This window comes from Corapipo altera, unplaced genomic scaffold (assembly GCF_003945725.1).
Source record: "Corapipo altera isolate COAL_440 unplaced genomic scaffold, ASM394572v1 150, whole genome shotgun sequence".
Lineage (NCBI taxonomy): Eukaryota > Metazoa > Chordata > Aves > Passeriformes > Pipridae > Corapipo > Corapipo altera.
Genome location: NW_020884941.1, coordinates 3,093,163 through 3,108,183, shown reverse-complemented (window position 1 = coordinate 3,108,183; position 15,021 = coordinate 3,093,163). Strand labels below are relative to the sequence as shown.

General features: G+C 37.8%; 1 protein-coding gene across 2 annotated transcripts in view; it reads right to left on the bottom strand.

Annotated features, from left to right (window-relative positions):
• Positions 1–15,021, bottom strand: part of SPECC1L (sperm antigen with calponin homology and coiled-coil domains 1 like) — a 66,064-nt gene that overhangs the window by 18,721 nt on the left and 32,322 nt on the right. For both annotated transcript variants that reach the window (XM_027661541.1, XM_027661542.1), the window contains exons 9-13: positions 13,861–13,952; positions 8,980–9,070; positions 6,981–7,064; positions 4,984–5,140; positions 1,440–1,542 (exon numbers count right to left, since the gene is read on the bottom strand). In XM_027661541.1, coding sequence (XP_027517342.1) covers positions 1,440–1,542; positions 4,984–5,140; positions 6,981–7,064; positions 8,980–9,070; positions 13,861–13,952 — 527 coding nt within the window. The remainder of the gene's footprint in view (positions 1–1,439; positions 1,543–4,983; positions 5,141–6,980; positions 7,065–8,979; positions 9,071–13,860; positions 13,953–15,021) is intronic.

The window sequence follows — 15,021 nt, the reverse complement described above, 5'->3', positions numbered from 1 at the left end:
TGAATATGGTGTTGGATATGTTTAAAACATTAGAACACCACTAGCATGGTGTTCAACCAGAACTGAATTTCAGGGGATGATGAAAATAATCAAATTCTGTACAACAAAGAAATGAAAAATGAGTGTGCATAAACTAAAATACATTCTTCTCCGAGAAGTAACTTAATATAACCTGATACTATCTTACAGTTTCAAGGAAGGCATCCACTGGCTCTGCAGATGCTCCATGCTGTGCTTTCTCAGTACCACACTGCAGGTTTTGAAACAAGTACAGTAAGTCCCAAAACCTATATAAAACCTTTCTACACCTCCAGGAATTATAAGCAGCAATTTATAGAACCAGAAGCATGCTCTTGCATGTGCACACAACTGTGGAATGAAAAGTTTGGAATAATATCTATCATTCTTCCTAACCAGATTAATGAAGCTGTCAAATTCATCTTTCATTTCGAGACAATAGGGGAAAATATTTTTGCACTTAGTTAGAGGATTTATAAAGAAATATAACATCCTGCCTTTTTACAAAATGTGGGGAAGGAGAAAGGCTCTTTCCACAAAGCTGCTTATCCTCAGGAATAGCCCAGTTTAGTACTAGACGTGCCACAGGAAGAAGGGGAGGGCTTTATATCCCAGCCTGTCCATTGTACTGAACACGACTTTTCCTATGGATGGGTGACCATCCTGTTATGCAGCTCTCAACTTCCTCCTGCATTGTGAGGCTCAAGTCATGGAAAGAGTAAAGTTCTTAAACTGAGGATTGTGTTGGGAACCCAAACACTTTCAATACAAGTTAACCAAACAAATACATCATGGTCAGACTATTAACATCCTGGTTTAGTTTGCTGAAGCCACTATTCTTCTGAAAAAATAATGTAATCAGGAGAACTCTGGACAGCTATCTTGTTAGTTCTTTTGGCTTCTGATAACGTTTGGACTAAGTGGGAAAAAAAAAGTCTGCAACTGCAGGAGAAAGCCAAGTTCAAAATGCAAGACAATGCACCTTCACAAAACAAACTGTCCCTAAACAGAGACTAAATGGGAGCACATTCAGAGATCAAAAAGAAAAATCCTATGCTAATCACCTATCGAGAAATGGTACTCTAGCTCTATTTGGGCAACATTAATTTAAACCTTAAGTTGCTCGAGTTTCAGCTACAGTTTCAGAAGTGCAACCTGTGAAAGGCTGACCTCAAGTGCCTCAATGAGAGGACAGCTGCCCCCTTAAGAAAAAGCAGTTACCCCGTGGAGCAAAGTGACTGAGGAGTTATTAGTGTTAGTTAGGGCAGGACTGGGAGCACGTGTTCCAAGAAGAGAGTACAGGACATGCCAGGGCCACTGCAATCTATGCAGTCAAGTGTGGAGCAGCCTGTTTTATTCCACGGGCAGGCTCCAATGAGTTGCAGCTACAAGTACGTTACGTTAACCAGCTCTGCAGTTACCTGGTATCCCTCTGTTTTCTTCTGGCACCACTTCAGCAAAGCATTTCTCTTGGATCCTCCATATTCTCTTGCTAGGGCAGACAAGGGATCTTTCCTCTCTTCCCTAGGAAAGAGGCAGAAGTGCAACTTAGGGCTTACAGTGTAAGCAACAGAAATACAGATTTGTAAAGGCTGAAACAGAAGGACAAATGACTGTCACAGTGGAAGTAGCAGGATACTGCACTACTGACCAAAAACCAGAACACACAGAAATACCTGCAGAAGACTGCAGAGTCAGTCTGGAGTAATCCTTTCCTTAGCAAATCATCCTTCTCTTTCCTTTAAGCTTTTTTTACCAGGTCTTTCAACCTCAATGATATGATATTTCTTTCTGAGAGTTCAGAAAATTAAACTCACAACATTGTAAGTTCCAGCCTGAACCATTAAGATAACTCGAGTGACTTTATTTTGTATTTAGAAAGAGAATAAACTGATGCTATCTCCTTTGCATCTCATGGCTGATTACAAATGTCACCTTGAAACAAGAAGTTTGCATGTGAGCAGCACATTGTTATTAAGAGAACATTTGTCTGAAATCTGGAGTTCTCAAAAAAGAAGGGGGAGATCTATGTAGGCTGATCTGCCATTTGATGTATTAGCACAATAAAAGCTATCAATTAAATTCACTTCCAGTATGTCAAGCTATCTTAAGTAATTTTGTTTTTTAAGAAAAGACTGGGGAACAAAAGAACAATCATAACTAAGCTGGCCATGTTTTCGTGAGTCTTACATTACAAACATCTGTTTACCAGGGTTTAGAAATCAGTTCTTAAGATTAAAAAATATTATAGAGGTTAATACTTCTCCAGTGGCCTACTTACAAGACTCAGTATTTCTATAGATATTCTAATGAACAGTCTTTTACTGAGCATATGTTACACCACTTATGGACCTTAGTTACTGCATGTAAAGTGTGCCAGCAGTTGTTTTTAATTTTATTTTTAATAATTTCCACTTGGAAAATTAAAATAAGATAGTTATCAGTGAACCTATACTGCATAGACTTCCCCATCTGACATTTTTAAAGAATTCTATGCAGATGTAAACAAGATTGTTACAACAACCACAGAGATGATACTCTAAGTTACTCTTTCTGCCTACTTCCAAGAAGACAGAGATTGTATATATTCACTCTCATATCTTCAACTTTGATTCTTTACAACCCATCTGGTGACTGGAAAAAGGAGTGGAATGTGGAAATACAGAACATCACCAGTGCACTCTGCTGCAGATGTACAGGTAGCAATTCTCCAGGTCCTGCTAAGGGAAAAGAAAGCATCCAGGGAATGTGGATTCCTTCCTGCATGTGTGCTGCAAACAGAACACCAGAGACTGTTCCATGGATCAGCATCTGTTGCTCAAAGCATAAAAGAAGACAACATGTCCCAACAGACAAGGAAATGTTCTCAGGCACTAATCTTAAGTACATGTATTGCAATTTGCTTGGCCAGTCTTCACTGACATACAGATGGCAAGATCTCAAAGTTGCTTAGGTAACAGCTGAAGTATCTGTGAAAATATATGCACAGCAGAACAATAAACAGGAAACAGTAACTCCTATCTTTGATGCAGAAAGGCACTATGAGCCTTCGAACCCAAATGCCCATCTCAGAGATTTAACACAACAAGGAAGTCACTTACTGTGTACTTTAAATCTGAAATAAATACATTATCTGAATAGGTCACTGTATCTGAACTCCACAGACACCCCACAGCCAGAATGATGCTTCACAGAAGTCTGTACTTCAGTTCTTAAATCAGTACAGATTTCAACAACTGGTGTATTTTCTCCATTGGTAATTGAAACAAATAACAATGGGATTGCGTATTCAATCTATAATGAGAATTATGCAACACTATGAAAACTTAAGGACGGAGATTTGGGACAACATAAGAACTCAAATGAAAAGCTCCCTCTCTCTTTACGCTAAACATACTGTTTAGCCATGAGGGAGCTGTACAGCCTGTTCTCAAATTCCAGTAAGAGCACATGGTTTATATCAGGTTCTCACAGTTATGAAAACACTGCTGAAGAAAATAAATTAGCATTAAGTTGTATGGAGACAATGAGAAATGGTTTGACATATAAATCTTACATGTTAGCATATTAGCTCAACCATAATCCAAATCAAAGAGCCAACAATGTTTTAACCAGAACAGGGAACAGTAAACTGCAAGTATTTGTTTTAGTGAAGAACAGCAATAACTGTGCATTTTACAGCAACTTCTAGGAAAAAGTAAGGGAAACCAGAGAAAGCTGGTCACATAAACTGAAGTCCAGCAGTGACATTCTGAGGGTGGCTTTAAAGACCACGCTCATCACCACAACCCCACTGCTGCAGAGCACAGGAAGTCTCCTGCAGTACTGAGCACTGCAGGAAGTGGTTGGGCTGCACAGTAATGATTTCATAATTATAACTGTACAATTTCACACTGAAATGTCAGGTATTTGCCACAGTCTGCAGGCTGCCATCAATGCAACTCGATATGTTACCAGTTCAAAGTCCATGCACAGATGTATTAGTCTTGGGGTTTTATTTATTTATGGTTAAATTTAGGTGCTAGCACACACAGCATTAATTGTTGCTAGTAAACAACCCACAGATCCAAACTCAATTAAATTTCTGCACAGTGAAAGGAGGGCAGCACTTAGGCCTGTCTCAGCTGATTTCAGGGAAATCCCTTTCAACAGCACCCACAGCTTAAATAACTTCAGAATTTTATGCTGTAGTTATTAAATATTGCAAGTGTCTCTGAACATTAAGGGTTTCACATTTCTGCTGTACAAAAGCTTTGTCAGGAAGCTCTGTGAGAAGTGGTCTGGAGCAAGTCACTTAACCTTTGTCTGCCAGATTCCCAATCTCTGAAGCAGGGCTAAGGACATACCTCACTTGGATACCACAGGGATTAAACACTTTGAAGTTCTCTGACTGATAGCACAGCAGATACAAAAAGTTTTAAATTTATCACAGACTTATCTTTTTGTCTTACTAACCAAAGGAGGTTGTCTGGCCATTTGTTACTCAGACTTGCACTATGATTCCATCTGTGGGACAAATAACCCAGGCCCGTTCACTCATGGCTATTTAGAAGAGTTGCCAGTGTCTGGGATTAAGATGTAGGCATGCTGCTGCTTTTTGTCTTCAGCTGGGATTACAGAAGGTCTATCACGTGGCCTCCCTGGGCCCAAGACACTCTGATGATCTGCTCTACATGCTGTAAGCTCACTTCTTGAGTTTGCCTTCATGGTATTTTGAACTGGTATTATTATTTACTGACACGACTTAGCTTGGTTTTCTAGTGGAGCATAAAGTTTTTATATTAACTCATACATTCTAAAATGCCTAACTTTTAAAACAAATGCTGTTTGAAAGAAAAATCTTTCTGAAGCTCTTAGAGTTTAGTGAAGATCTGGGGAGCAGTAAGATCTGCAGTCTCAGCACCAATACTGTACAGCAGATGTATGCAGACAGATACGGAATTTACCCCAATAAGGGATTTTTACCTTATTCTACTTCTGGTTGTAGGGGTGACTGATGCTGTAGGAGAAGAAGAGAGGGACAGCTGTGGTGAGGTGGTGCCCATTGCCATGAGAGATGCTGGAGATGCTCCGTCGGGGGCACTGATATCCCGCTTGATTTCTTCGCTACTTCTTCGAGAGACTAAGGGGGGAAAGGCCCATATATTTATTTATCTCTTTATATTTATCGTATTTATCCTTTGCATAAAAACTTTCAAAAACTTATTTGTGCTCTTAAACAAGCATTAGTTCAGAAAGCAAGCATAAAAACCTATATCCAACACCAGGTTTCAGCATTTTTCTTGGTACTTTGCACTTCAGAAATACCAAAGATTTAGACTGCCCTACCAACATTTATGGTCAAGCCTGTATCTTGAAGCAAAGAAAACTTGATGAATGTATCTTAATGAAGTATCATTACTTCAATTTGAAGGATTTAATGAATGAGAAGAAATTTTAACACCAAAACCTTTCTTTTTCTCTAGTCCATGTAGATACACAGCGAAGCTTCAAGTAGTTTAGAAAAAAGAAACCCCAAACAGTTTAGAGATGGCATCTGGTTTATTTCCTTTAATTTTAATGAAAAATTGGCATGCATGTGATTTCTGGACATCACTAAATATCATCAAGTATATCAAGCATTGACCTGAGTCCATTCAGCCACATTCCACAGAGCTTGCTTCATTTTATCAAAGGAAACGATTTTTCTTTCAAATGAAAGCACAAGCATTGTACTCTGTAAAACCAAATCTGGAATGGTGACATGTTCTTTATGTGGAAAAGTTTCCAGTTAAAAGTATGAGGTTTGCCCTTATACCTAAATAATCACCATTGTTTATGTTTGTGCAAATCAAAGATGCAACTCTCCACATAAATCATTTTCTAATGACCTGGGGGCAAGTACATCAATTTATAAGTAATAGACACAAGAAGTTTGTGATTTTAGGACAAATAAAAACTATCTAAAACACATCTTCTTGTAAACATTTACTCAAAGGTAGGTGTTTTTTAAAAAATATTTATCTCAAATTAATTCTGCTTGGTTTATACACAATATCATTTTATATTATCACCCTCTTTGTGTTATAATTTATAAAGATTTGTTTTGTAAAGCCCCTGCTGATCCTGAGGTATCAGTTTATACAGCTTGATAGTCAACTAACACTCTACATAAACTTGTACTTAATAAGTCTATTGTTTTTTAAATCCAAAGTTAATATCAAATGTGCAGCAACCACCACTGGCAATGCTGAAGAATATTTGTAGGTTATGCCAGTCACAAAATGGACTTATTTAAATAAGTGATTCACTGCAAACATAATGGGTAGAAGTTTGGCTACTACCAGGTAATAAACGAAAACATTTTTACACATTAGATAATGGATAATAATGCATTTGTCACTTAAAAAGAATAATCCTCCTATTTTAAGCCATTGACAATAATTCTTTCCACAAACAAAAACAGAACTGCTTAATTAGAAAAGGATAATAATGCTTCTCTGCCTCACTCAAAAAAGCCAAAAAATCCTACATCCAAGCAGTAAAAAGCAACAGTCAGAAAGAGTTTCTTCCTTCACACATATCTTATACACCAGAATTATTTGTAACACAAGGAAAGATGACACAGAAGTCAACTGTTCCATGCATGGTTCACGCTTGTCCATCTGACATGTTGGTGGAAGTCTGCATAGCAGCACTAAGGACACTTGACAAACAATTAGGAAAAAAAAATCTCTTCAGTTCCACTTGAAGTAATAAAATAGAATGTTATTTTACCACTAGACTTCAGTTTCTTTCCCCAAAAATACTTCAATAGAAAACATGAACAATGAAAAATAAATTACTCCAAATATCCAAATAGGGGGGTTTTTTGACAAGAGCTTGATAAACATTCTCTCTTGGCAAAATAAAGTAGATCTGTAAGTACAGTGTTGAAATGAGAGTTCCTTAGTTTAATAATCATCTAAAAAACGTGGTATTACCAGAAATAGCTTTGGCACTTTCCATAGCAGGTACTCTTGGCAAGGACGCCGGTCGGCTGGTAGAGGATGTTCTCAACAAATGTTCTGGACAAAGCAAAAGAAGAGAGAACATCATTGCTGAGGATTCCAGTCCAATGTCAGACATTTAGCTCTGAGTCAGGAACATTGTCCACCAGTGCCCGAGTTTGGCTGTTTCAGTGAGAGCAATTGATTTTATCTGTAACAAAGGGAAGGCCTAAAATTGCTCATTACCAATGAAGTGCACTATGAATACAGCATGAGCTTCTTAATCCTTGTTCCCTAAGGCTTCTTGCTAACCCACTTCCCCTGGTCTATAAAAAATGGATTGTTAAACCAAAAGGCTAAGAAAGGAAGCCCCATTTAGCACATGGCCACAAATATTCAATATTTAACAATGTGTACTGGTAAAGCAGATTGCTTTGTCCCTCAGGTGATTTTTTTTTCCCCTCTGGTTTGTTGGGTTGGGGTTTTGTGAGGGCTTTTTATTATTTTATTATTAAATGAAGCCACACTTTTTTTTCCTTGCCTCCTCCATGCAGTGGAGCCCAAAAGGTGCCTTCACAAACTGTATGGAAAGATTAGCTCTGCCTCCTGCCAATGAGTAAAAAGTCTACCACAAAATTCATTTTCTGTAGCAACAAATCAAAACTATTTCCTATTATGAAATATTCCTTCAAGTAAACCTTTAAACTGCAAACAAAAGGTTTACATATTCCTAAGAAAAAACTCTTAGAAGGTGGTAATTTGAATATTAAACCCCATGGAAATTAAGAACGAGGATGAAAAAAAAAGTGAAACCCCATTTATTAACTGAGAACGTGACATAAGAAACATACTTTGCTACAGAAATACATTAAAAATACATCTCCCTGGCTGTAAACAGGAATTCTGTCTGGCACAGTCACTACTGGAACCCAGTCCTGCTCCTGCATTCACTGGCTCTAAGGGAAACACAAGAGCCATGTAAAACATACCACTCACTTTGTGTTTAAGCTTATGTCTACCCATGAACTCTGAAACAATTAAAGAATCCTGAATTATCTTCTTGGAAAGGCATTTCAATATTCCTAAAAATATCGAAGTTTCTAAAATTAAAACTGCAGCTGCATTGTACAAATAACCTCAATATGGATTCAACAAAAGCAAAAAGGAAATCTGGCACATACAGACTATTATGAAGTGCTACCAAAGAAAAAAAAAAACCCAAGCCTTTACAAAACATCAGACCTCAGGAATACCAAATTGAGAGGAAATATTCAGCCTGGAGTCATATGGGGATTATCTTGAGAAACATCTACACACAAAAAAACCCTAAAGCAGGCATAAATCAGAGAGCTACACCCAACACATGATAGCCATTCATTCTCACAGGAAGAGCACATTGTGAGCAGTGTTTTGAGAGACAAAACAAAGTTCACAGAACAGGGAAATATTGGGAAATAGATAAATCAACACTCAATTCCATTCAATTTTTCATCTGGCTCCTGAAGATTCAATAATAGGTTTATATTTTACTGTTCACATGCAGTGCAATGCCAGTCATCATCCTTGTTTCATTCTGGGGGCTGAAAAAACCCTCAACCACACAATAAATAATGTAACCCCAGGTGGGTATTTTTAATATCTGGAAGACAGCTGCACACCATCTCCCTGAGATTATCTTATCTTGATTTTACAAGTGATCTTAGTTTATACACACGCTAAATACTGACAAAATAACGCCAAGTTATCAGCATGCAAATATAGTTTTGTAGAAAATTAAAAAAAAAAGCATCTTCATGTTATGCAACCACATGTGAAGAAACAAGTAATAAGAACTTGAACACGAGATATTCTACAATACTCGTGTAGATATTTTGATAATAAAAAGCATATAACATGATAATGGCTTTGGATACTAAACAATTTAAAAAAACCCCACAAATAAAGCATTAATAGCATTGCTAAAAATAAAGTTGGAATGAACCTGAATCAATACCTTGAACAGGAATTTCTGCATAGCTTGGTCGTTTGTCTGTCAGGGTAGCAAGGGGTTTTGAAGCTGAGATTGGCCCACTTATAGAATGCCTCTGAAAGGGAAAAGCACTTGTGTCAAACATAATTTGAAGGTAAAACCAAATGTGGCACATCAGAATCAGTTTTAGACACTCAGATATTACATTAAGTACTAATTCAAAAGAACTAAAAAAATAAAGAAACCTTTAAAAATGCTTTTGCCAATCTGAATATATATACACAAACTATGCCTTGATATTGTAACATTTATTTCTTTAAATTGAAACCTGTTCCTCAGACCAACATTGCAAATTAAGGTTATGAATTCTCACGCAGTTTTTGTAATAGTGTTCACCTTCTTTTGTATTTTGTTTGAACAAACCTGTTCTGATTAAACTAGATGTGTTTATTTAAACTAATAAAAACCCCTATATATAGCCAAGGTTTTAGTGCTTGATTTGTGTTATTAATATAAACCTTTAGAGCTTTGTGCTTTTTCCTGGAAAGATGGGAGAACGGTGTATTGGGTACAGTGACACAAAGTACCCTTTGCTAAGAAAAACTCTACTGAAAAAAATTTTTTCAGGCTTTATTCAGAATGTCAAGAGCTTCTGTTCTCCACCTACTTAACTGAGATGCTCTGGGAACAACTGGTGAGAGACAATTTGTTTAGTATTTGTCAGATATGTGATAAAATTCAAGTATATTTGTTTTCTTCTCAGATCACTTTAATTTCTGTTCTGCTCTAAACCAGCTATGAATTGAATATTTTCTTTTCAAGCTTTATGTAAAACATTTAGCAATCCACAGCTTCTAGCACCTTACAGTGCATGTACCTGCTCACAACTGTGTTAAGACTCACACACACAATTTAGTAAGCACTGAACAGGACTCAAATAAGCATTTTAGTCTCACATAAGTGAACTGTACAATGCAGTAATTACCCTTACAGTTACTGAAACTCAGGCTCAGTTGCTGAAGACTCTTGGAGGATTGTCCACAATTATTTTAAATTAATCATTGCAAAGAGCCTATTGCAAATTACAGTTCACTCTTTATACACCCTGTTCTATTAGATTCCAATATTTAATCATAATCAGTCCATTAATGTGTTTATCCTGAAAACTCCTTCAGCTTTCCATCTGGTCCAAGATTAAATGAGAAGGTTAAATGAGTCTTATCTTTATAAAATACTAAAGGTCAGATGTTTCTCATGCCAAATTATGTAGGCAGGACAGAGAAATCCAAAATTGTTAAGTTAACAGTATATACTTCATAGGATCCTGTAGCACAGGCAGGATTACAGGGCTACTTATCCATCATTTCGAGTCAAACTAGTTATGGTTTTGTGCTAGAAATCAAATGGAGAAAATAACTGCCAACATATAGAATGAAGAGTTTCATCACTTCATATATTAAATGTCCTGCACATACACTACAAAGATTATACCTTTAAATTCCAGATGAAAGCGACTGTGATAGTGAGCCACACACAGAAATGCCCACAACAGCTTCCCCTAAGAGCTGGTATCTCAAACCTACACTGTCTTTAAAGTTCCTGCCACTTTCTTAAAAAAAAAAAAGGACATATCCTAAGTATAGGACAAGGTCTCAAACTGAGGCCACTTCGCTGCATCCCCCCACCCCAGCAAACAGCTACAACAGTTAGATAATGAGGTAAAAAGAAAAATATCTCATTTTGGTCAGCTTTGGGACTGTCAGTACAGCAACAGGGGAGTACAGAGCTTCAGCCAGGAAACAAAGGTATATACAGAGCTGCATAAACACACACCTTTATCACCTTCTCAGCTTCTGGATATCACTTTAAACCAAACATCCTTTATGGGTTTTGTCAGAAAGTGGCTGTATTACTCAACTGATAACTCACTGCATATTGGTCTTGTCTCTTTGTTGTAAAACCATTTGCCTCTTTGCTCCTGTTGACACTGCAGACAGGGCTCACTTGCACTGCTGTTAGTTCCTTATTACAGATCTTAAAGCTCCCACAAGTAACACAATGACTAACACCCTGCAGACTAGAGGAAAACAAACCCACTAATGCTTATCCAGCTCCACCTGCCACCATCCATGTGTTAGCAGCAGAGCACAAGTCTCTGGGAGACACTTCCAGCTTGAGAAAGAACTGTGGCAGGATGAACTAGTCCCTTCAACTCCAAATATTTTGCTTCTGACTCTTCATCCCTGTGTCTGTTGTCAGCTCTGGAAGGAAACATGACCTTCAACCACTATCCAGGTGCCTACTCCTGATCACTTTGCACTTCAGTACGACCTTCGTGTCGGTGCACCTACACATTACAGAACAAACAGGTTTCCACATATTAACTAGTTAAGATATGGAATTCCTTGACACTAAATTGCTTGGAGCTGGAAGTTCATATACTTAAAGCAAACCAGGAGTGGTGCCCAGTAAATCTGAAATCACCTCTGCTTTAAGAGTTCTCCAGCTATGAAATGAAAAAACGCACCCAGGGAAAGCAGGAGATAAACTCCCTTGTCCTCATATTCCTCCCTAGGCATCTGCTTTGGTCACTCTGTGGCATTCCAGACCAGCTAAGCTCTGAGCTAACCCAGCAGGGCTGTTTGCACATTCTGAAGAGCATTCTCTTCATACCTCTCTCCCTAAATTGTTTTGCAGTACTGCTAAGAGCCATAGTAAAACACAGCTATGTTCCACTGCAAGCTTGGACCTGAAGCCAGAAGGGGTTTTGTCTGTTTGTTTTCAGTTGCAAAATATATCCAAGAATGTATCTCCTCGTACATACACATATTACTGTAAAGAGAAACATACCAAGCAAACAAAACTTCTTCAAGACTGAGGAAATTCATGACAGTCCAACACAAAGCACAGGCTGAGGCATCTGCACTTGGAGAATCTTTTTTGCAACCAATCCACCTCATCATAGTATCAAAATTGTGCCACTTTCTCAGTGTAAATATTTCCCCTGTGACAGCATTTAAAAACAACTGAGATAAATGATAATAAGCAATTCAACACCCATACAGAGATCAGCCCTTCCACCTTTCCCCAAGACCTTAAACCTTGGATGACTTCTGTAAGGTGGGAGCTTATAGTGATTACTTACCATAATCTTGCTTTACAATTGCAAGAGCAGAAACACAGACAAAAAATTGTTAAAAAAATGCATAGAACGCAACAGCAGAAAACAAGGTAGTAACATGAAAACAAAGAAAAGGAAGAGATGATGAACATCAGTTTGAACCTGAACCCCTTCTCTCTTGAGCAGAAAATATTCTTTAAATGCAATTTACTTAATTGAGGTCACAAAATCCGGTTGCCTTCTCAGTAATTACCAACACTTTCAAGAAATCCATCTAACTTCAAAAAGACAATAGGAGCTGTTTCCATTTACACACCCTCCCCTTTGTTTTTCAGGCAATGCTTCCCACTAATGAGTACCCAGCTGTTAATGACTTGGTTCTATAGCAGAAGGTGAATTCAAATTCCAGCAATCCTGGCAGATCGAGATCATCAAACAAGGGCTGCAGACCTGTGCAGGTTTGCAGTATTCTGAGAGATTACTTTGGTTCATGGTTAATTTACAGGTAAATAAAGTGAAACCAAGCCTTAGGTTTCATCGAAAGGTCTTCTGTCTGCCAAAGCTCTGGTTTAGCCCTTTAGAACATGAGATTAAGTCTGCCTCCTCCTACAAGAGCACAGAAATAAACAGAAATATAAAGACAGATCAATAGGAACAAAGCATCTGTCAGAGAACATTTCACATTTAACTAATTTAGAAAACTGCTGTCAAGAGTGACTGAACCGCAAGAAGTAGCAGAAGCTCTCCCAAAAAAACCATTTAATTCTTTCTCTTTGCTTTGAGGCTACCTATTTGTTTCATGAAATTCACTCTTAAATGAATAAAAGCTGCACTAGTCTGAGCACAGGAGAATAGTCAATCTCTTCCAGGTACTGTTCCTTAAAGATTAAGAGCTAGTATGGATAGAGAGTCCTCAGTTCACATAGAGAGAATTTATTACCAAAACATTACACTGACCTACAGTAAAAATTAAGTTTTGAAACTTATGGTTAGCAATATCTTGAAGGCAACAAGAGAATTACTGATATTAAAGGAGCAAAACACATAGTACATTCTTTGATTTTTCTTTATAAACCTGGTCCCACCTACCTTTTCCTTAAATTTTTTGGTTTTTGCCAAAATCTTACTTCACACAGCAAGTGAGATAATAAAACCAGCAACGATCTACAAAGCTGAACATCAGAGTCCTGATGATGCCACCTCAGTGCACCCAGGCTCCTGCAGCAGCTGAGCAAGGCTTCTGAGGGGACAGGACAAAATACACAGCACAACCACCCACTGGCCAAACTCTGTCAGTACAAAATGAACCAAGATAACAAATTCACAATTATTTCACTCCTCTTGAGTCAGGCCTATATTGAAAGGCCAAGCAACATGGGATACATTTATACTGATGATTACTGACAGATTCTGCACAGATCTCAGCCCACTGCCCCAAGGGAATTACTGCTGTTTCCATGCCAGGCACAGGACTAACAACTGACAAACAGCAACTCTAAAACTAAGGAATGCAGATACAGTTTTCTTCTCCTGATTTTCAGTAGCACAGGAATAGCAATGGTTGGGAATATCTAACAAGAGCTTCCAAATTATGACAAATCTTATATTTCAACGTGGTTCTCAGTGACTCTTTTGTTAGACTGAACATTTTAGTAATTACCTACTTAAGGCAACATTTTATCGTTATTTCCCCACAAAGTCAGCCAATATTTGTATGTTACCACCTGTAGTTTCACATACTCTTCTTCACAAAGAAGGATTAAATGCTGTCATAAAACACCTACCTGCATAGGGGATACAGCAGCAGCTGGGGGAGTTTTCATGGGACTTGGGCTCAGGGGAGTGCGAGGAATTGTGGCAGCAGCAGGGCTTGGAACTAATGGGAACACAGAAAGAAAGCCATTGTGAGCATGGCACTGTTTTGCAGTGAAACAGGAGATTGCTACAGCCAACCCTCACCTTGTACTTCACATTACAAGTTTTACCAGATCACATCTTTCAGAATTTCAATTAGTAACTGACTGAAAAGTCATTTGAAAGTATGCCTACACATTTACTCCTCTGCAATTACATTCATTTTCTGTCTATCATCCACAGTAAAAGTATAAGTTTACTGGGGGTGGACAAGGCTAAGGTGCAGGATACTATTACCTTGGCAGATGTAAATGCTGGCATTACTAGTTCTCTGATCTCCAGATAATTAAAGAGATAGCAGCAGGCTCCTGGCTCTGCCAGTGAGACAAGAAAGATAACCTATATCACCTGCTTCTCCTTTCTAGTTTCTAATCAAAGACCACAAGTACTAGCTATTATATAGTTTAAATTTTGGGATTAAATGAGTAACATGTTTAGAAATGTACAAAACCAGACAAATTCTAAATTGGTGAATCAGTCATCTAATTATTTAACAGCCTGATTAGACATGAATGCTGAGGAAGGAGGTAGATATTAGCTTGAAATAAAAGATTCAAAAGAAGGAAGAGGGGATTTATCATCTTACCAGACTAACTCTGGCAAGAAAGCACCTTCTTCCAATAACACTCTAAAAAACCCTTCTAAACTAACAGTGGAAAAGTAAAAAACTGTAAATACCTATGAACAAGGAGAACAAGCATGGAAATAGAATCATTTACAGAACCTCCAAAAACATGGAGACACTTTTATGTCTTAAACTTTCAGGTTATAAGCAATTACAAGTAGCTTTGCTGTGCATAGTGCAGTCTGTAAGTCTCTCTGGCAACTTAGTCTACTTCAGACCAAGCTTTTTTACATCAAAGACTTACAGAGACATTATTGTACATGAAATTCAAAACCCAAAGACCTGGCAAGGGAAATATTTTAATCCATTCAAGGTCCTATATGCAGTCAAAAGGTAAAAAGCCAGTGTTTCTCATTTCAGGATAACTACTTGGATTCCTTATTCCGCTCATCTAAAGAGAAGAATA